The sequence below is a fragment of the Aethalodelphis obliquidens genome, unplaced genomic scaffold (genome assembly GCF_003676395.1).
Source record: "Aethalodelphis obliquidens isolate GAN/ISIS:26980383/991018 unplaced genomic scaffold, ASM367639v1 scaffold6, whole genome shotgun sequence".
Taxonomy (NCBI): Eukaryota; Metazoa; Chordata; class Mammalia; order Artiodactyla; family Delphinidae; genus Aethalodelphis; species Aethalodelphis obliquidens.
In genome coordinates this window covers 5,586,185-5,609,341 of record NW_020837950.1, presented here as the reverse complement: position 1 = coordinate 5,609,341, position 23,157 = coordinate 5,586,185, and the positions used below count along the sequence as shown (strand labels likewise).

Below are 23,157 nucleotides of genomic sequence, written 5' to 3'. Positions count from 1 at the left end.
CATAAACCCATGTGGACCTCAGATTGCTTCCCCTAAATCCCTTCTAGGTGGGGTGATTATGTAAATATGTCATGATTTTCAGACCACATTTATTCTTGGTCTTTAAAGTGCCTATGTAGCAAGTTAGTAGTAAACAGAAATTTACATCACTCTGTTGAAATGCCATCTTTAGGAAAAAGATGACTTTAATGGGTCATTTTTAGGATATCCCAAATATGTAATTTAGATCGGTGCGTGCATGTGTGTCTGTCTGTCTGTCGGTCAGTCAGCAGGAGCATTTTTTTCCCTATAGCAAGATGAACTTTTCAGGAAGCTTTCAGTACTTTCCTAATTGGAATTAGCACACTCAGTCAAAGTTTAAGAAAGCCTTGATACTGTATGAAAATATTTGAAATGTATAATATCTCTGTCCGTGTGATTCTGGGGAAAGCTGTGATTTGTAACTTAAAATTCTAGGACTTAGTGGTCAATGACTTTTAGAGGGGAGCCCATCTCCCAGGTTTTTAAAATACCTTTGCATTTTTCTACCTTCTCTTCTATTATGATGCAGTCCACTGCATCCTCTCCCCCTTCCTTTTAACTCCATATTTCTAACTAATATTAGAAAGAGACTAGGACATTATGATAAAACAAATGTCCAACTGTTGTTAAGTATTTAAAATTTTGTCTCATGGAAAAAAAAAAGATGCCACACGCAGTTGGAGAGAGGGGGTGTTTATTAGTAGAGAGAACATCACCAGGGAGCAAGGACCCTGGGGCCGTTCTGCTCCGTAAACCCTGATGGCCATTCACACTGAAATCCTCCTGACTTGTTTCTGCCTCTTTCTTGCCTAGCCAAACAACAAATGGTTTATAAACTATGGAGAACGGGGCCAGTATCAGAAGCCATTCGAATAGCTTAGCTTTCTGAGACTACGGTTCTTGCATCTTGGGCAGTTTTTGAGATAGTGATAAGGACTATGGATTCATTCCCCAGAATAGTGCCCCAAACCGCATATACCTAAAACCTGTACATTTTCAGGAGTGAGGCATAATGCATATCCATGGACCCTAGACTAAGAAACTCTATTCTAAGGATTGTGGTCCCCATCCTGAGGTGTTTCAGTGTATCTATGGTGCCAACAATAATATCTTAATCAATTAATTAAAATCGATCAAAAGGCATTTTTCAGGTCATGAGCAGTTGCTAACTGGATCTTGATACTAAGACCTGATGTCGTATAATTCCCCTTTTCCAGACATAGAAACCAAAATTCATAGAGGTTATTAAAATGACCTAAAGTCATATAGTCAATAGGAAGTTTCCCTAGGACTTGAAACAAGACCCCCTAATTCTAAGCCCAGTGACCTTTCCTGTGGCCTGCCTTGCTTCAGGGCACAGAGCTTTTGCTATCATGGACTTACTCTGTGTGAGACAAAATAAGAAACTATGTATGTGCCTGGCCTCTAGCATGACCACCTGTCCTGGTTTTCCTGGGACTGTCCTAGTTTTTATAGTAAGAGTACCATGTCCTGGGAAATTCCTCAGTCCCAAGCAAACTGGGATGGTTGGCCACTCAACCGACACCATCCCATTTCACCAGGAAAAAATAATTGTGAACCCAGAAAGCAAGAGAATGAACACTTGTTGTATGGCTGCCACATACCAGGCACAGGGCTAGATTCTCTTCATCTGGAGCTAGAACATCTGCATTTGAATACTGACTCTGCCACGTGTTAGCCAGGTAACTTTGGGCAAGTTCCTTAGCCTCTCCGTGCCTTACTTTCCTCATCTGTAAAATGGGAACAACAGTAATTCCCAAGTTGTTACTAAAATTAAATGTATTCTCTTTAAAGCTCTTAGAACAGTGCCAGCACCACATAGTAAATGGTCTGTGTGTGTGTGTTTTAGTTTACCAAAAAAAGCTGCAAGGTAAGTTGTGGTCTTCCATTCTGTGAGTGAGGAAGGGAGGGGCTGAGATCACACGGCTCAGGACAGCAGCGTGTGGCGTGTGCGGTCCTAGCACGCATTGCTGACTCTAAGACGCACATGTTCCTCTTTGTGTCCCTAGGCCTATGTGAACCTCCTTTTCTGGTACCAGTTCTTTTGTGGGTTTTCAGGAACATCCATGACTGACTACTGGGTCTTGATCTTCTTCAACCTCCTTTTCACATCCGCCCCTCCCGTCATTTACGGTGTCCTGGAGAAAGATGTGTCTGCAGAGACCCTCATGCGACTGCCTGAGCTTTATAGGAACGGCCAGAAGACAGAGGTGGGTGTATGGCAGAAACGCACAGAGACCGATACGTAGCTGCTCTCAAAGCCGCTCAGCTCCAGTGTTGTCGGGTATTGAAAACTATTGGACTCATCTGTTTGTTTCCAAAGATCTGTACTAACACGGCAGCTATGAAGTCAGTCGCTTCTGAGATGAACACAAATAAAACTGTGAAAGATCTTAGGTATTTACAAGCAGAAATCCAGTCCTCAGACCTTACAACTAATAATATCTAATATTTACTAGACCCCACGGTGCTGCCTTTTGTGCACACTACTAAATGTCCCCTGTCCCGTTTATCTTCACAAAGCGCTTTGAGAGAGGACTTGGTATTGTTCCCATTCTAAGAGAAAGAATCTGAACTTCAGGGGGGCTGAATAATTTTTCCAAAAACCTCACAGCTAAAACATGGCAGAGCTAGGATGGGAACCCTTATTAGTCTGGTTCTAAAGCCAAACTTAACTTCTTCAGGTTCTGCTGTCACGCAGAATAGTGCTGTGAACTTAACGGTTCCCTCTCCCTAAACGCATGTCACACCTCCCCTTAACTCAGTCCTGTCCGTCCACCTCCGATATGTCCCTTATGTCTCATTTCCTCTTATCTATAGTATTGTAGTTGCCGATTAATTGGGCTAGCTGTCTTAAAAGCTTTTTTTTTCTAATTTGTCTTTTACACAATTAATAACCAGCATTGAGATGGTCTTATGAACATTTATGTAATGCCAGGCACTGTTATAAGTCCTTAACTTACATAAATCGACTTCTCAAAATGATCCTGCAGGGTAGATGCTATCGTTATCGACACTAGATGAGGAAAGTCAGGCACAGGGAGGTACTTTAAGTAATCTGCCTGGGTCACCGAGCTCATGGGTGGTACAGGGAAACCCCGGTTCCCGATCCCCTGCTGTGCTGCAGAAAGAACACTGATGCTATCTTTGGTCCTTGGGTGCACCCCCCCACCCCACCCCTTCGCTGTTTAATGGCCAGAAATCCAAAGTGCTCTCCTGAGGACATTGCCAGGATCACAGAGACTGAGGTGGACCAGCAACCTGTAGACACGTATAAGCGGACAAAGCTGAGGGGCCAGTCTGGTCAGATATTCTAGCCTTGAGAAAAGGACTCTGTTAGTCAGGACTCTTTCCGTTGCAAGTGACAGAAAACCAGCTCAAATTGGCTTAATGAAAAATGGAAATATATTGGCTCTCATAGCTGCAAAATCCAGGAGTAATGGTAGACAAACAGCATTAGTCTTAAAGCAACTGTCAATGTGCTGGTTACAACTCCTCGGCCCAGCTTGAGTCCCATGCCTTTGGCTGTGCTTATCATTGTGGCTAGAAAGATCATTTTCTCATTGACTAGGCCTGGGCCATAGATCATTCCTGAGGACAGAGCTGAACCCTATGGACAGGATTGGGAAGGAGGGTTTCCTGTAAAAGGACTGGAGAGACGAAAATGAGACCCATCGTGAGAAATCCATGGGTCGGACTTGACTGGCCTCACTGTTCTAAAGACGCTGACCCAGAGCAGCACATGTTAGAAATGATGGGTGATGTTTAGCCTGAGTTTAAATTCTGCTTCAGTGGTATGTGACCTTGGTAAGGTATTTAACTTGCCTGTACTCGGTTTCTTTACTTTATGGAGATGGTGTGAGGATTAAGTAAGATTGCGCTCTCAATATTGTTATTTTTACCCCACCCCCAACTCCGGACTTAACCAAAAATTCGAGGAAATCCTGAATTTAAAATGATGCATTGGGCTTCCCTGGTGGCGCAGTGGTGGAGAGTCCGCCTGCTGATGCAGGGGACGTGGGTTTGTGCCCCGGTCCGGGAAGATCCCACGTGCCGCGGGGCGGCTGGGCCCGTGAGCCATGGCCGCTGAGCCTGCGCGTCCGGAACCTGTGCTTCACGACTGGAGAGGCCACAACAGTGAGATGCCCGCGTACCGCAAAAAAAAAAAAAAAAAAAAAAGATGCATTTATTTTCATCAATCCAATTTTATTATGGGTTGAACTGCCTTTTGAGACTGGAGGGTAATTTAATGTCCTTAGGCTCATGGAGCAGCATGGAGGAGAGAAGTCAACTTCCAGGGAGGAAGAAATCCTTACAATCCTTTAATATCATCCAACCCATTCAGATCAAAGAACCACATGAGGTTTTCCTAAAAAAGTCCAATCTGACTTAAAGCTCAAGGCCAGGGTGCAGGAATATGTGGTTGATATTAATGACGATTGTCCTGTACCCTAGGTCTAAGTTAAATTCCAAGTCCATTGGGGAAAGAGGGGTAGAAGCAGACCTTTAACGTTTTCATAGCTTGGTGTTTTAAAAGCCCATTTGTTCAGCCTGAAGACTGTAATTGGTCTTGACCCTTGGAAGAGTTGAGGTCATTGTTTCCTGTTGTTGAACGCTGCTGTCAAGCCTTTGCACACGTTGTTCTGTTAAGCTGGCCAGTTGTATAATACGTGGTAAAGCAGGCAGAGTCCCAGCATGTGGCTATTGATAAAAGGTAATTAATTTCATTGACGTTACCTTCCGGAAGAGTTGTCCTTCCTTTGAACTTGGCCTCCAAACAAACTCTATTTTATGCTTGGGCCATTTCCTGTCTTTGGTGTCATGAAATATACTTCCCAGGGTTATAGCATCTCTCTCCTTGAAAGGAGATGAGTCTGGAAGGCTGCAGCCAGGAGCGTCCCTTCCAAGAAGCAATCGTCTATTACCCATCTCTCATCACCCACACAGCCTTCTTTCCTGGCTTTGACTTCATGTCCAGATTTTCCCTCTCAGTTTCCAGGAGATCCCTTCAGCCCTTCATTTATCCATGACCCTTCTCTACCCCTAATTCCCCCTGCTCACATTACTGTGGAGAAAGTGTGCTTGTTAACCTTTTGGCTCTAGGTTTTTTGAGCAACCTCTGTTCCCCCAGAAGCACGAAGCTATATTTTAACTTATCCTGAAAGTGTTCTCTCTTGTCCAGTGACATTTTGGTTGCCCCTTTGACTCTGCCACATTTTCTTCCACCATTTGATTGTGCTTCTGCTTAGAGTTTATGGACACTTGGATGAAGAAAGGCAGGTAGAAGAGTCCCTCATTTCCCATGACAAAATTGTAAAAGAGGCTACAGGGAAAAGTAGACTGGAAATGATGAATCTTCATTGCTTTGATTTTACAGAGGACAAAGAGATAAAAAAGAAAAAAAAAAGATGTAGAACTTCTAAGTGTAATCTCTTGAAGGACAGAAGAATTTATATGGAGATGTTGTATATTTATAAAGCTTTAGGAGACAATTACACATTTTCAAGAAAATTTCAGTTTCTTTTTGCATTTGAAAGGAAATAAGACTATAAACACGTTAAGAGAAGGGAAGACTAGCTCAGGGATATGATACATATGTTGTCATTTTTGTTCATGGCAGACATCACTAATACACTGTGGCACTCCATCCTTCTTACTGGGTCTGAATGGAGCCTCAGAATCCTTTTGCACACACATTACTATTTGATCAGAATTATCTTTTATTTGAAAACCTGTTTTCAGTCACTTGACTGGTATCTCTACTTGATCTTTCTCTGTTTCTACAAGCTTTTGGTAGGAAGCAGTTTAGCACATGAGAAGTTATATAAGAATAGTTTATTAATCCAACAAATATTTGAGTACCTGCTATGTACCGGGCACTGTTTTAATCCCTTGAATAAGAGAGCCCGGGTCCCACTTTATGAAGCTTGCATTCTGTTGAGAGAAACATAAAATCATTAGGTAAACAAATAAGATTATTTCCGATGGTGATGAGAGACTTCTAAGGATGCCATGGTAGTAAATGATTAAGTGGGCATGACTTTTAGACTGGTCTGGGGTCTGTGCCTCTATGAGGAAGTGATATTTGAGCTGGGATATGAATGTGAGGAACTGGTCATGTGGGAGGTCCAGGAAGAATTTCTGGCAGAGATGACAGCGCAGGTGAAGCCCTGAGGAAAGAAGGGATTGGCATATTTGAGAAATAGGGTGAAGTCTGTGTGTAGGGAGGACGGTGAATGACAGAACAGGTGGGTGGCCCTGGAGAGCAGGGGCTTCCATGGGCAGACCATGCAGGACCTCCTAGACCATGGTAAGGAACTTAGATTGTATGGGAAATGCAGTGGAAGTCATTGGAGGAATAGGAGGGGGGTCAGTTTGATTAATTAGGGAGATGGCATGACCTGATTTACATTTTTTAAAACCATCTGGCTGCTGTGGGAAGATTGGATTAGGGCTGAGAGAGGAAGCAAAGAGGCCAGTTAGATGGCTCTCCCATCATTCATAGAGAGTTGATGGTGAATTGGAATGAAGGGAGTAATGGAAATAAAGGTGGATGGATTGGAGAAGTATTGAAACAGTGTTTTCTGATCAATGGGAAATGGAAAATTAGTACTACTATCCTTATTTGAGGTAGATTTAAGATTGATCCAAGGATAAAAGCAATACGAGTTGAAGAAGAGTTCCTTCAGGGTTCTTTTTCCCCCGTGAACTCATCTCATTCAATTATCACCCCCTCATTCTTCCACTACTACTTACAAATCCCACCTGTTTTGTGAATGAGAGAATGAAGGAATAGAGTTTTCTCTCAGAGAAGCAAAAACAAGTACTGGCTTGTGTTGTTCCTTGATCTTGCTTGACTGTTACTAATCTTACTCCCTCTCCAATGTCTGTTTCATTTTCAGGCACACTTACCACTCACCTTCTGGATCACCTTGTTGGATGCCTTTTATCAAAGCCTGGTCTGCTTCTTTGTGCCTTACTATGTAAGTCCTTGTTCACTCAAAGGATTTGTTGTTAATCAATGGTACTTCTTTGTACTCTGTCACCAGTATCAGCATATAGAATGGGTATATTAGGGTAGTTTGCTCATATAATCAAGTTGATTATTTACTGACTAAATTATAACACTCCTCCCAAATATGTTAGGTAATGGGTTAAATTTGGAGAGAAGTGCTTAGCTGAGTCCTCTTGGGTCTCTTTTTTAGCCCTGTACTGCTTGATAGTTTTCATCAATGACTTTAAAGTTGAAAGCCTGGCTTATAATTAAATGAGTCAGAATCAGAGAGGCAAAGTCAGATATGAAAGCTGTTATTAGTGAGTGCTGGGCTAATTCTACCAGGATGACATTCAGAGTATTAAATTTAAGTAGGCTCCCCAAAACTAAAAGAAAAAAAAAATTGTTATACAGGTAAAGAATGGAAGAAATGTGACTAAGCAGAGAATGTGTAAGTGAATTTAAAAATTTAGGCCAACACAAAGCAGCATGATGTAGTTGCCCATTCACACACACCCCTCCCTGGAAGAAGACACTAATATGATCATGGATGGTTAACAAAAGTTCAGTAATAAAAAGGGAAAAGGTAATAGTCTCTAAGTTAACCATTTTCATTCTTTATTCAAATAAAATTACTTGAATTTACCCAGCTAGCATATTCTAGGTATACTGCATTTCAAGAGGTATATAGATAAGGCAATCTGAAGTGTATTTAGAAGAGAATGACTAGAATTGTAAACCATCAGAAAATTGTGTCATTTGCGGAATCCTTTAAGGACTTTGAAGACATATGCGTATGAGAGGGGTGGATGTTTACTTAACCGAGGTATAAACTCAGGTTAGCCATAGTACCTGCTTCAAAGATTTTCAGCTCTGTGAAGTGGAACATATCTGATCTTTCTCTATACCTCAAAGAGTTGGAAGTATAAGTAAAAGGATCAGGGAAAATGAATTATGATTCAGAATAAAAAGGAATTCCAACCAAAAAGTTCAAAATTTAGATGGCCTGTCTGGGAGAGAGTCTCTTTTTCTAAAAACGTTCAAGTTTCTCCTAAATGATCAGTTATCAGGAACGCTGAAGAAAGGGACTCAGTCCTCACTTGGGCCGTGGAATAGAGTGATGAAACTGATGATACTGTGCCACTGAGGGTACGCAACTCTCCAGGATCACCAACTTTTATTCTCTCTTTGTAGACCTACCAGGGCTCAGACATTGACATCTTTACATTTGGAAACCCCCTGAACACAGCTGCTCTGTTCATCATTCTCCTCCATCTGGTCATTGAAAGCAAGAGTTTGGTGAGTCGTTTTCCTGCCTCTGAAGTAGCCTGAAACTCATTGGGGGAATTGTCTTCATGCCTACAAGACAAGTGGTCATAAGAAGAGTAATGACTCCAAGGAGTAAGGGTGATCCACGACCCCTCTCGTGGATCGTTGAGTGCCGTTATGCTGAGGTTAATGTGCAGCCCGGGAGAGTGGAGAACACCTGCCTGGTCCCCTTGGTGGTCTCCACGGTGTGGATGGTTAGTGGAGGTGAGTCAGGCTGGAGAAACAATTACACTTCTACGGACAGCATCCTTCAAGACCAAGCTGTTGCCTTTCAACTAAAAGGAAAACAGGTGTAATGTCGTAATCCTGGTATACTGACTTTTGTAAGTGATGATTGGATGCTTTTCTCATAATACAAAGAGAAAACTTTTCTCCCTCTAGAATTTTTACCATTCATTTCATTTACAACTAGGTCTTTTTGAACTTAGTCGCCAGCTTAATGATAAAGTTAAGTCTTTTCATGAAAATGATTGCACGGGGGCTTCCCTGGTGGCACAGCGGTTGGGAGTCCGCCTGCCGATGCAGGGGACACGGGTTCGTGCCCCAGTCCGGGAAGATCCCACATGCCGCGGAGCGGCTGGGCCCGTGAGCCGTGGCTGCTGAGCCTGCGTGTCCGGAGCCTGTGCTCCGCAACGGGAGAGGCCACAGCAGTGAGAGGCCCGCGTACCGCAAAAAAAAAAAAAAAAAAAAAAAAAGATTGCAGGGTATCTCTACAGCAAAGCCAAAATGAAGGATTCAGATAAAGAGAGCTTTACTTTAAACCTTTTTCTGCAAGTGAAGAACATCCCACCCATGTCTGGCAAGTAAACTGCCTTAGCACAGACCATATCTTCTGATGGGAGCATTCCTAGTCCACTTTCAGATCCCTGTACTCTACCCAGCTCAAATGTTATTTTAGGTTTCAGCAAAAAGTGCTGCTTCTCCCAAGAGCCCTTCCCTAACCATCCATTTTTTCACACCATCCTCTTGTTTTTATTCATAGTCCTAATAATAACTTATAATTCTTCATTTAATTATGTGATTACTATTTGTGTTTCTCTTCTACATTAGACTATAATCTCTTTGAGGACAGGGTTCATGTTTATTTTGTTCACCACTGTATACCAGTATCTAGGACAAGACTGGCACACAGTTTGTGCTCAAAAAATATTTGAATGAATGAATGAGTGATTAAATGACTAACCAGTGTTTGGGGTATATGTAACATGTTGGTGGTGATGCATTGAAAACAGGAAATAGCTGAATGAGGTTATAGGTTTTTTCTGTTTTTTTTTTTTTGCGGTACACGGGCCTCTCACCATTGCGGCCTCTCCCGTTGCGGAGCACAGGTTCCGGACGCACAGGCTCAGCGGCCATGGCTCACGGGCCCAGCCGCTCCGCGGCATGTGGGATCTTCCTGGACTGGGGCACGAACCCGTGTCCCCTGCATCGGCAGGCAGACTCTCAACCACTGCGCTACCAGGGAAGCCCTGAATGAGGTTATAGTTTTAAATGTTATACAAAGTTATATATTGAGATTATTTATAATTTCTTAAATAGGGCTGAATATTTTTGACATCACCTGCTTTGCTTATAACCTGCTATAACCAAACCTTACAAGCCTAAAGTGTTGTAAAAGGTTAATATCTGCAAATACTAGATGGGAAGAGTAAAGAGAATTCTAGAACTAAAATATTTGGGGTTGTTTAAATATCTATTGAATTTCATTTTTAAGCAATTATGTAGGTACTTTTGCTACTGCCTAAGGAAGTGTCTGAAGTTCTGACACTGATTAGTGTTCCAGAGGCCCTAACATGTCAAGCGTCCGTTTGGGTTCAGTGGTTATGAGCAACAGCAATCTATTTTGACTAACCTGAGCAAATGGAAAAGTTATTCAAAATATATTGAAAATCACGGTCAAACAAACAAACAAAAAAACATCCCGAGGATCCAGAGTGGCTCCAGAGATCAGGGAACAGAAACCAATGGACAGCCTTACCAGGCTGGTACTCTGGTCTGAATTGGCCCCAGTCATTTTCTCTCTGCTCTTGCCTCATTCATTGTGCTCCAGGTTCAGTCCCTGGTGATAGCATTGTTTCCTTAGCTCCAGCCATAGGCTTTGGCGAGAGGAGGAATAGTTTACCAAGACTGTGCATAGCACTGGGTGTCTTCACTAAGAGAAGGGGAGTGAAAGCTAGGTGCCGAGAACAGTGACTACTCTATAAAGGATGCATCATTAAAGAATTGTTTCTCACACCAGGGAAGGCTAAAGCTCATGGCCTCTGAAGGTCTGTTGTCAGTAAGAGTCAGTCATTCTGAGAATATGAATTGGGTTCCTTCACACTGTTGCGCACCATCCCTTTGCTACCTCTCCCACCTCCCTGTCAGTGTTTACCCAGCGTCCCTTGACTTTCACTGCATCCATTTATTTAAACGAGTCAACTCCATCAAGTCACATCTCACTTGCCAAAAGTGCTTCTTAAAGGAAAAAAAATTCAGGGCTCAGTGGGAAGCAAGAGCATTTGAGAAAAAAAAAAAATGGGGCCAACATTTTTTGAGCATTTTGTGTGTCTTTATAAAACATGAGCAGCCTTTGTGACTCCTGTGAAGCTATCTACCCTGGAGAAATACTTCGCAAGATTAAGAGGAAAATGGAGAATATTGGGTCTTGTTTGAGAATTATAGCCCTAGAGAATGAAAATGATGAACAAAAGCAGTCTTCCCCCAAAAGAGTAATACATACCACCATGGTATACACAGTGATTTTAGGTGGGACTGTACACTGCACTAAGTAACACTGACTACTGCACAACATGAAGGTGATTCTCTCATACTTCAGATTATGTCAGAGAAGAATTCTGTTTGGAGCTGTTACTTTTTCTCGCGATAACTGTTGCTAATTTCCCTTTGTAACAAAGACAGATCAGACCCCAGACTCATCACTGTTATGACAGGTAATGCAGATATTACATTTAAGGTAGTGATCTGCTTTTCTTTGTAAATAAATTTACTTAATTAGATAGCCAGTTTACAGAAAAATTTAAAAAAATAATAATGCAAGCTCTATGTAGATATGAAGGTGGATAGGTTATAGTGTGATATACAGAGATTTATTTCTTGCTCATGTAAAGTTACTAAGGTTCCAGACAGCTCTAGAGAAATTATCCTCTGAGAGGTGGCTCAGTGACCCAAGCTGTGTCTCGTAGCTGTACCACCTGGAATTATCCCCAAGAAGAACTTCTTGGTCAAACGTGGAAGGAAAGGAGACAGTATGGAGAATTGCACACCAGCTCTTCCATGCTTCTAACCAGAAAGTTTTGCACATCCCTTCCATTCATGTTTCATCAGTCAAAGCAAGACATGTGGCCATGCTTAATTTCAAGGGTGTGCGGAAATGCAATCCTCCCAAGTGCTTATTAGAGGAGAGAATGAGAATATTGGTGAGCAACAGTAATGTCTACCACCTACTTAAATGGATAAAGTTTGAGGTTCACTGGATTAAGCTATTATCTTAAAGAAGAAGTAGACCAGTAAGTGACTATATGGAAAAATAAGGAGAAAATCCTAACACCTCATGGTGCATGGACAATACAAAGTAAACTAGGCACCAGAGTTACTTTTTGGTATTTGACGTAGTTTTATAGAACTTAAACACTGATATGAGCGATTCACAAAAGGTGCTCTTGCCTCCTCGCTTCAATATTTTGTGTTGTGTTCACTAAGGTTTGTTACACCATTCACCCACTGCTTGGAGTGTGATGTCTCTTCAACAGAGCAGATTTTGCCAGGCTGCAAAGTTATCAGAGCGTGTTCATCTCCTCTGCTTTTCTTATCTTGCAGACTTGGATCCACATGCTGGTCATCGTTGGGAGCATCTTGTCTTATTTTTTCTTTGCCTTGGTTTTTGGAGCCATGTGTGTAACTTGCAACCCACCATCCAACCCCTATTGGATTATGCAGGAGCACATGCTGGATCCAGTGTTCTACTTAGTTTGTGTTCTCACAACCTGTGTTGCTCTTCTGCCCAGGTATGGTGTTTATTTTATCATCAAGAGAGTAAGTGAAGTCATAGGCTTAGAATTCATCAAGCGACTGCTGAGAATAGACAGTAGACCATCCTGTTTAGTAGTGGAAAAGTCAGTCTGTACTAGTTAAAGTATTGGTTTTAACTCTTTTGCCAGGGAACAGAAGTGGCTTAAGCAAATGAAAAAATTTATTTCTCTCTCAAGGAAAATCCTAGTCTGGTTGATAGTCCACAGGGATAGGGCAGCTTTGCTTCCACAAAGGTATTCGAGGACCTAGATCCTTTCCTTTCCTCTTTTTCTTCTGCCGTCTCCCAAGGGCGTTGCCCTCATCTGCGTGACTAAAGATGACTCACCACCAGCACATCCAGGTCCTGGGTCCCTGCATCCCTGCATCTCCGCCTGCAGGAGGGAGAAAGAGAAGATGGAAGGCATGCAGCTTTCCATCTTTCTTCTTTTTTATTCTTTTTTGTATTGTCATGACCCAGATGTGGTACACATCATTGGTCATATCCCATTAACTAGAACCTGGGTGTGTAGACTCTGAATGGCTAAAATCTGGGGGCTTCCAAAAGGAAGAATGGATACTGAGGGACACGTATCTCTGCTACGATCTATAAACACTGAAAACTTACCTCCCTTCTCTGACTTCAGTTTCTTTCCCATTTTAGTTTAACTTGATTTCTCATATCGTATGGGATGGAAATGGCTAAGAAGTATACATGGGTTTCTAATCTATAGATCTCTTGAACTGTTTAGAGCTCTTCCCTTTTATAGTTTTATAAAATCTATCTGTTTAGCTGAAAACACTATAGCAAATAGCTGTTCTACCTTTTTAAACATGATAGGAACATCAAATGGTGATTCAATATTATTCTCTAACAGGGTTGACAAATTGGCTCACAGGCCAAATCTGACCCACTGCCTGTTTTTGTAAAGTTTTATTGGATCATAGACATACTCACTAATTTAAATATTGTCTATGGCTGTTTTTGCACTACAACAGCAGAGTTGAACAGTTCCAACAGAGACTATTTGGCTCACAAAACCTGAGATATTACTGTCTGGTCCATTGGACAAAAGTTTGCCAACCCCAGTCTGTAACACAATCATAAGGCACAATGGGCACAAACCCTTTGTTGCTGAAAGACATCCGTTCTAGAAATGCATAAGAAAAACCCACCTGAGTCATTCTGTGGTGGTTACAGTTGTATACTTAATATCACTGGTAAACTGAGATGGTACTGTAGTGTTCACTGTTATTACCAGCTTTCAGATTAAAAACTGACAAGATGAACTTTTAGAATTTACGAAGAAACAATTAACTTTTAAGTTATAGCCTGAAATTTTTCTTCAAGAGCATTAATGGTACAATTTTATCTAATATTGTTGTGGTGAGCTGAAAAAACTGACCCCTAAAATACATCTGTGTCCTAATCCCTGGAACCTGGTGAATGTTTTATTTATTTAGTGAAAAAAGGAATTTGCAGATGTGATTAAGGATCTTGAGATGGGGAGATTATCTGGCTGGGCCCAAAATGCCCTCACAAGTGTCTTTATCAGAGAGAGGCAGGGTGAGATTTGACACTGACAGAAAAGGAGAAAGCGCTTTGACCATGGTAGCAGAGATCTCTGGGTCACAAGCCAAGGAATGCCTGCAGCCACCAGAAGCCAGAAGGAGCAAGGAATGAGTTCTCCCCTAGAGCCTCCAGAGGGAGCATGGCCTTTCCAACACTTTGATTTTGTTTCAGTGAAACTGATTTCAGAATTCTTGGCCTTCAGAACTGTGAGAGAATAAGGTTTTGTTATTCTAAGCCAGCACATTTACGGTAATTTGTTACAGCAGCTGTAGGAAACTAATACAGACTTTGGTATCAGAAAGGTGGGTGCTGCTGTAACAAATACCTAGAAGTGTGAAATAGACTTTGAAATTAGATAACGGGCAGAGCCTGGAAGAATTTTGAGGCACATAATAGAAACATACTAGACTCCCTTAAACAGACTGTCAATAGAAGTATGGACATTACAGTGTCTGCTGGTGCAAATTCAGAAGCAAGGAGGAAGCATGGGCAGAGAGTGCCATATCATCTTGGAAAACACGTAAATGATCATAAATAGAATGTTGCTAGAAATATGAGCATTAAAGGCACTGCTGGTGAGGTCTCAGAAGGAAAGGAGAAACATGTTATTGGAAATTGGAGGAAAGGGGATCTTTGCAATATAGTGGCAAAAAACTTAGCTGAATTGTGTTCTACTGTTATGTGAAAAACAGAATTTGTAAGTGATGAACTTGGATGTTTAGCTGAGGAGTTTTCTAAGCAAATGTTTGAAGGTTTGGTCTGGTTTCTTCTTGCTGCTTACAGAAAAATGTGAGAGAAAAGAGACTGAGGGAAGTACTATTAAGCCCAAAGGAACTAGATTTAGAAAATTCTCAGCCTATCCAGATTTCAAATTTGCTAAAATTAGGAGATTGGCTGTTGGGAGTATGCTCTGGAGAGAAGGCCCAGAGTGTAGCTGGGCAACCTTTGCTAGTGCTGAAGAGATTAGGTGTGTGACTCATGGATCCTCTTAGCCATCTCAGCAGTCACCAAGGAAGGAGATGGGATATACAGGAAAGATCTGTGGAGGACCCTCTTATCTAATGCTGTAAATACCCATGACATACATTGGAGACTCACAAGGTTTTTGTGAATGCTATAGCAGCATAAATACTGTCAGCTTGGACTGAAAGGGACACGTTTGTGATAATTTGCTGCAATAGCCATAGGAAACTAATAGCTAGCATTTAAAAAAATACTCACTTACTGTGTGCCAACGCTTGGCCTGCTTTATATGTATTATCTCATTTAACTTAACATTAAGGCTGTAGCACTATTGGTATCTCTACTTTTACAGTTTTTATTTTTTATTTATTTGACAATCAGGAACTCACTATTTTCTCAGTGTTTCACAAATACTAATTTAATATTGTTATATTTTCCATTTTATAATTCACTTATTCTCCCCCTTTACCTCAAGAAGGGTCACCAGACACTTCTACTTTTTCTAATTGGTGAGTACTTTTTGTGTCCCATAATGCATTTGAGGGGAATGTAATTCTGTGATGCTTTTTGTAACCTAGGTTTATATACAGAGTTCTTCAGGGATCCCTGTTCCCATCTCCAATTCTGAGGGCGAAACACTTTGACAGACTGCCTGCAGAGGACAGGACTGAAGCTCTCAAGAAGTGGAAAGGGGCTGGAAAGATGGATCAGTTGACAGATATCTAAGTATTCTGACCACTCCACTGTTAGGTCAGAGAGAATACCCATTTCTGACCCTTCTGCTGTCTTTGCAGTGATGTCGGCAACTTCTTGTGCTGTTGAACAAGGAAATTTATCTGTATGTGAAACTGCTTTAGACTCAGACTACTCTGAAAATAAGGCCTCAGGGATGGCTGGACCCTCAAAGGATTAAAAGAGCAGAATACCCTCCTTGGAGTTGCAAGTAGGCCTTCAAGTTTGGAAGAGGGCCTTTGAAGAGGTTCCTCTACCAAACCAGCATGACTTGGATTTTTCCTTAAGGGACAAGAACATTTTACTGGGCTTGGAAAAGCCAATGTGATGACCTTTACTGTATGTTTGTAGACATTTGTAAAGGAGGTTAGAGTTTGACCTGAACAGAGTTTAGAGAAGTGAAATATTTAATTCAGAATCAAATGCTTTTAGGAAACTTTTTGGATTTTGTAAAAGCATTTTAATTGTTCTAGACATGCAAATATTTTCAAGGGAATTCATTTGAGACATATATTTATTTCACTATCTGCTCATTTCAGTGTTCTCCTGAGGTGGAAGGCTTCACTGGTAAGGGGCAGCAGGGATGCCAGAGTTCCATGGAGATGTGTTCTTCTCTCTGCTTCCTGTCAACAGAAGACTTTTTATGAGTTATACCTCTGTGCAGATGTTTTCAATTGGGAAACAGAGGCCATAGGTAAGGAATACAAAGTCAGCTGAGTCTAGGGGCCCTTTGTCAATTTCCCATATTCTAAAACTGACAATAGCCTAATCAAAATGAGACAATCAATTTCAGAACAGTCTTAGGGAGATCATTTGAGGGTTTATAGTCTTTACAATACCCTACAACTTTTCTGCTTTTGCAACCTCTAAAAATGAGATATTATGGAACTGACAGTAATACAGGTGGTTCTCAGGAGGATTCCATGAGGTTCTTAGATTTGTTTTTTAATACATTTTAGGACAAGAATGTCTATATAAAGTTAATTGCTGTTGCAAATCATGTATGCTGGTGTTAGTTGGAACAAAGAAACTCGTTTCTACCAAAACTGTTAGGTATTATTTTAAGATTATATATTCTTGTTGAGTTCTTTTAAAAGTCTATATCTGTCCATCTGAAAATTGTCGGCCACCCAGAATTTCCTTCATGAAATTTCCATGCTAATGTTCCATGTCTATATGAAGCTCTTCTTAATGACTATTCAAGTATTATGCTCAGGGCTTAATCTTCTACCTGCTACCTACTGTCCTGGTCTGACATTTTTTGTAGCCTTCTGATGTTATTGCAAGTGGTCTTTTATACAGACTGATTTCTAGAATATTCAGAATCCCATATGGCTAATGGAGGTAGCTTTCTTCTTTCTTAAGATTTTTTAAAAATAAACTGTTTAATAAATAACATATACAAAAAGCTGTCATTGCTCCTATAGATACTCACCAAATCCAACAGTAATTGGTACCAGAACTTAGAAGGAAAATCCCAAAGCACACCTTTTACCAGAATACTGTTTTGACCTTTTCTTACATGGAAAAGTCAGTGATCCTCATAGCAGCTTGCATTCATTCCTTGAGATCATCATCTTCCAATAAATAAAAATTTAGAGATATATTCACTTGCAAATAAAAGATTAGAATCTAAGGATAAAAAGACTGAGTCCAAAAGACTAAGAGAAAAGGTCAATCCCCAGGATGTAAAACATCTGTACACATGAGTAGAGGAAAGTCTTGAGTCTTCATGCTATGGGTCTACAATCTCTTATCCACAATTCCACAGTCTCAAGAACTCTGAAAACTGAAAAAGTTTTCATAAATTAGGCACAAATTCAATGTGTTAAACAGATGTAAGGCTATTTATTTATTTAATGTAATTATTCATATATTTTGCTACGAAAACATTAGTAGATTTTATACTGGGTGCTAAACGTTGTAATATTATGCTTTTAAAATTTTTTAAAATTCTGGATTCTGAAACATTTCTAGCCCTCAGGCAAAAGAGATTTGGGATCTGTATGAAGCCTTTAAAGGGTCTTATCTACAATAACTCTTTTACACAAAGTTACCCAAGCTGATGTGGTCTGTTGCATTTCGGTATTCAGTGTATTTCACCAAATTTGGGGGAGCCCAAATCTGTTCCTAGTAGCCAAAAAAAAAAAAAAAAATTAACAGTATACATGTGTGATACAATTTTACCCATAAAGATTTATAAAAGAATTGGATCAGATTCCCAAAATGTGCTCTAGACATGAAAGATCCTTGCCTTCTTATCAGGGCTGAAGTTTTCCTTGGACCCTCAATGGGTTATTGGAGACTGCTAGCAACCTCTCATTTCAGACTAATCAAAGAGCCATCTTCCATCTAAAATAAAAGAGTATGTTCCTGGGGGAGTGAGATATAAGGCAAGAAAATTTTGATTGGTGGGAAACTGGATGCCAACTATAATAGTGGGAGGCACCGTTTTCTGGGGCTTGCTCCATGTTTTATATCCATAAAAAGAAAAGATTATACCATTTTATTTGTATTAAGGGTTACTTAAAGTAAGTACAATATGTATATTTCACTGAACATAAGTTGAGCATATGTTGTTACATTATGTACCTATAAGTATAACAAAACTGACATATGTTCTTAAACTTTCATACAGTTGGGACCACAATTCGGTTGCCGGATTTTACATTCTCAATAGGTTTATATAAACTACAGAACAAGAGATGAATAATGTGGAAAGTGTCAAGACAACTTTTCGAATGTCACCTACGCACACATATAGAAAAGAGTACAAAAAAGACACGTATAAAATTGCAGGTAGTCTCTGGGGAATGCTGAGGCAGCCCAGGTTGCTGGTGGAGGGAATCCTACTTGTTCAAAAGGCATTTGGATGTTGCAAAATGGATGCCTGACTAATTGAAGTAGGTGCATGTGAAGATTTGTGTTTTGAAGCTTTTTTGCGGGGAAAAAATACCGTAACCACTAATTACTTCAAAATTGATGTGTGTAAAGTGGCCTAGTGCTTAAAAGCATCTTTAGATTTTTGTTTTAGTTATCAATGGGAAGAAATGGCAACACCAGATATTAAACGTCTTTCAAGGACAATTACAAAATGTTTTTCTCCGTGCAAAGTTTTACTGTGCTTTCAGATACATTTCTGTGACTTTATTGGTATGGATAAACACAAGAAAACTGGAAAATACTTAATGAGGGGTGGGGTGCAATTTTCTTTTGAAAAGATTGCATCTCTCTACTCTAAAGCAAATCCTCCTATAGCAAAGTTTAATCTCAACTTCATTGTCACATAGGCAGAATGAAATATTTCCCACAGGTATTTTCCTAGTTGTCAAAATCTCAATTGGCTAAGTGATACACAGTGAACAAACCCCAGCTCTAGGAAGGTTCTTTGGAGACTTTCTGTAAAATTACAATCTTGATTTAAATTCAGAATGGGCAGTCCAAGCATGTCAGGTGCTAATATGGATGTCAAAAGAGCTTTGTGCTCAATGTGATTTGCTATTTCAGCTACCTAAACGGATGCTCTGTCTTTCATAAGTTCTCAGCATTATGCAAACTTTAGAAGAGTAATAGTAAATAACTTAAGCATGTAAATTATCTTGGCTTTTAATAAATCAAAAGCAAGTCTCTGATGTTAATATTGTAATTTGCTATTATGCTCTTGTGCTTGAGAAACAAAAGCTGGCAAAGATTAGTCAGCCTGGATCTCAATGTCCTTTTTGTGACTGGACAAAAGGGAACTTTCTCTAACCTGTTACACTCTTCTCTTTCCAGAGTGGATCATTTCATGTTATAGTTAAGGTTAGGCCTGCCTGGCAAAAGAACAAACTCTGTTTTGCTTTGGGTTTTAAAAGATTTTCATTCACCTTGATGCAAGAGAAAAATAGAATTAAAAAACAAAAAGCTGCATAAAATTAGACCAAGACAAACATGAACATTTGCAGTGCACTGTGGAGCATTACTGTCCATGAAAGTGCTTCCACACAGCTCTCTGCAGGAAGTCCTCCACCATCGAGAAGGCTATTTGCTCTGAGTGTCGCTGGTAAAAGTCTCTGATCATCTTTGGAATTAGTTTAGGAAAAAGGCGTGGATGTATATTTGTCTTTCAATCCATTTGACAAAGTACGTCACGTTGCTATAAACTCCAGGTCCCAGGACTTTGGAAAAGCAGACAGAGCCCCATGAAGTTAAGCCAAATAATGTCCACTGTCCTCCAGGCCGCTCACAGACCAGAGGCCCACCACTGTCACCCTGTAATGAAGAGCAGTGGACGTTAGTCACTGGTATGTCAGAGACCTCACGGTGTCCATGCTATCCTGAGGGTAAAATAAAGCCAAACCCAGTTTAACCAATATCCTGAAAAATTTCAGCAGAGCTCTCATTGTCAACCTGAGAGCTTTCCACTACATAAACAGAACTTTCAAATGAACATTTTAAATCTTGATCTTTAAAAGAATAGAAATGACTTGGGAAAGGACTATATTCTTTTTTTCCAGGAAATCAGAGGACTTTTTGTCATTTCCTGCACTTAATGAAGATATCAAACTTTTTAATTTAGCGTATCAGAACTGAGTCTCTCATAATTGATTTCATTCTTTAATTTTGATCCATTTTATAAATGTAGAACATACCCAAAATGGAACATTCAAGGATAGTTTTCCCACAAAAAGTGCTAGAAAAATACTCTGAAGTAATTCATTACTTTCAAGATTCTTGCTATGTGAATGAATGCATTAAATAAGACCATTTACTGTATTTAATAGAAAAAAATTAGCATGCTTAAACAGAAAATACCACATAAGAATTAATTATAGTAAAACATTATAACCTACATTTTATTTCATATGCATAGTAGTGGTTTTCATTCTTGATATTTAGGTGTTGCAGGCGAGTTTTACTCAGTTTTTTGATCCACATATAATTAACAGAAAAACACTGTGGCTTTTAAAATGCTAATGTTTGCTACATCTGAAAAGATGAGAATGAGAGATGTATTCTGCATGGCCTCAAAAGAGAAGGACCGATACCCTAGAAAATAAGTAAGTATGTGGACTCATGGCAGAAATTTACAAATACTCCTTGCCCTGCAAGAATTTCAAACTTGTAAGTACATCTATGGTCCTCCTACTTTGTAATGTCGGGGAATAGTAGAAATCATGTTTACTGATGCTCTTCTAAACACTTTCCCTGTATTAGTTCATTTAATCCTCATGAAATCCCTACAGGTTAATAATAATTATTATTATTATTTACATGTTATTACTTATATAATTATTTAAATATATAATAATTATAACTGTTATATCTACTTTGGAGATGATAAAACTGAAGCACAGTTTTATAACTTGTTCATTAGCAGAGCTAGGAGTTAAACCCAGGCAGTCTGGCACATGACTCCAACTTTATAACTACTAGGTTATCTTGTTTCTTAGAAATGCTACTGAATACAACTGCTATTAAAACAAAATTGACTTTATGATTGTGCTGTATGCTTTTGTAGAAGTGGTGATCTGTTTTTTTTTTTTAATTGAAGTTTAGATGACTTAGAATATTGTGTTAGTTTCAGGTGTACAGCAAAGTGATTCAGTTACATATTTCTTCAGATTATTTTCCATTATAGGTTAATACAAGATATTGAATATAGTTCCCTGCACTATACAGTAAATCCTTGTTGCTTATCTACTTTATGTATAGTAGTTTGTTAGTGCCATACTCCTAATTTATCCCTTCCCCCCTCCTTTTCCCCTTTGGTAACTATAAGTTTGTTTACTATGTCTGTGAGTCTGTTTCTATTTTATATGTAGATCCATTTGTATTATTTTTTAGATTTCACATGTAAGTGATATCATATAATATTTGTTTTTCTTGGACTTCACTAAGTATACTATTCTATAGGTCCATCCATGTTGCTGCAAATGGAATTCTTTCTTTCTTTTTTTGGCTGAGTAATATTCCATCGTACCACATCTTCTTAAGCCAGTCAGGTGTTGGTGGGCACTTGGGTTGTTTCTATGTCTTAGTTATTGTAAATAGTGCTATGAACAATGGGGTGCATATATCTTTTCAAATTAGAGTTTTCATCTTTTCCAGATAATATGCCCAGGAGAGGGATTGCTGGATCATATGGTAACTCTATTTTTAGTTTCTTAAGGAAGCTCTGTATTCTTTTCTTTACTGGCTACACCAATTTACATTCCCACCAACAGTGTAGAAGGGTTCCCTTTTCTCCACACCCTCTCCAGCATTTATTATTTGCAGACTTTTTGATGATAGCTAGTCTGATCAGTGTGAGGTGATACATCATTATGGTTTTGATTTGTATTTCCCTAATAATTAGTGGTGTTAAGCACCTTCTCATGTGCCTGCTGACCACCTGTATGTCGTTTTTGGAGAAATGTCTATTTAGGTTTTCTGCCCATTGGGTTGTTTTTTCAATATTGAATTGTATGAGCTGTTTGTATATTTTGGATATGAACCCCTTGTCAGTCACATCATTTACAAATATTTCCTCCCATTCTGTATGTTGTCTTTTTGTTTTGTTCATGGTTTCCTTTGATGTGCAAAAGCTTTAGGTTTGATTAGGTCCCATTTGTTTATTTTTGCTTTTATTTCTTTTGCCTTGGGAGACTGATCTAAGAAAATCTTGCTACAATTTATGGCAGAGAATGTTTTGCCTATGTAATCTTCTACAAGTTTTATGGTATGTCTTACATTTAGTTCTTTAAACCACTTTGAATTTATTTTTCTATAAGGTATGATTTACATGTAGCTGTCCAGCTTTCCCAACACCACGTTTTAAAGAGATTGTCTTTTCTGCATTGTATTCTTGCCTCCTTTGTCATAGATTAATTGACCATAAGTGTTTGGGTTTATTTCTGGCCTCTCTGTCCTGTTCCATTGATCCATATGTCTGTCTTTGTGCCAATATCAAGCTATTTTGATTACTGTAACTTTGTAGTATAGTCTGAAGTCTGGAAGGGTTATGCCTCCAAGCTTTGTTCTTTTTCCTCAGGATTGCTTTGGCAATTCTGGGTCTTTTGTGGTTCCACATAAATTTTAGGTTTACTTGTTCTAGTTATGTAAAAAAAATGTCATGGTATTTTGACAGGGATTGCATTAAATCTGTAGATTGCTTTGGGTAGTATGGCCAGTTTAATAATACTAATTCTTCCAATCCAAGAGCATGGGATATCTTTCCATTTCCTTGAATCATCTTCAGTTGCCTTTACAATGTTTTATAGTTTTTAGTATAAAGGTCTTTTACTTCATTGGTTAAATTTATTCCTGGGTATTTTTTATGTGATTTTAAAAATGATTTTTAAATTTTCTTTGATATTTCATAGTGTAAAGAAATGCAACAGATTTCTGTATATTAATATTGTATTCTGCTACCTTGCTGAATTCATTTATTAGCTCTAATAGTTTTTGTGTGGAGACTTTAGGATTCTCTATATAGAGTATCATGTCATCTGTAAATAGTGACAGTTTTCTCTCTTTCCCTCCAACTTGGATACTT

The 23,157-nt window shown here is 39.4% G+C and overlaps 2 protein-coding genes across 2 annotated transcripts in view; one reads left to right on the top strand and one right to left on the bottom strand.

Moving 5' to 3' along the window:
• The window catches only part of ATP10D (ATPase phospholipid transporting 10D (putative)), a 118,460-nt gene extending 99,187 nt beyond the window's left edge, over nucleotides 1-19,273 (top strand). Inside the window, 6 exon segments of the mRNA XM_027103038.1 lie at nucleotides 2,052-2,252; nucleotides 6,945-7,025; nucleotides 8,231-8,335; nucleotides 12,185-12,372; nucleotides 15,488-15,629; nucleotides 15,631-19,273. Of these exon segments, the coding sequence (XP_026958839.1) occupies nucleotides 2,052-2,252; nucleotides 6,945-7,025; nucleotides 8,231-8,335; nucleotides 12,185-12,372; nucleotides 15,488-15,629; nucleotides 15,631-15,822 (909 nt within the window). The 3' untranslated portion in view covers nucleotides 15,823-19,273.
• A 436-nt stretch (nucleotides 19,274-19,709) lies between these two features.
• The window catches only part of CORIN (corin, serine peptidase), a 216,063-nt gene continuing 212,615 nt past the window's right edge, over nucleotides 19,710-23,157 (bottom strand). Inside the window, exon 21 of the mRNA XM_027103039.1 lies at nucleotides 19,710-19,892. Within this exon, the coding sequence (XP_026958840.1) occupies nucleotides 19,710-19,892 (183 nt within the window). The remainder of the gene's footprint in view (nucleotides 19,893-23,157) is intronic.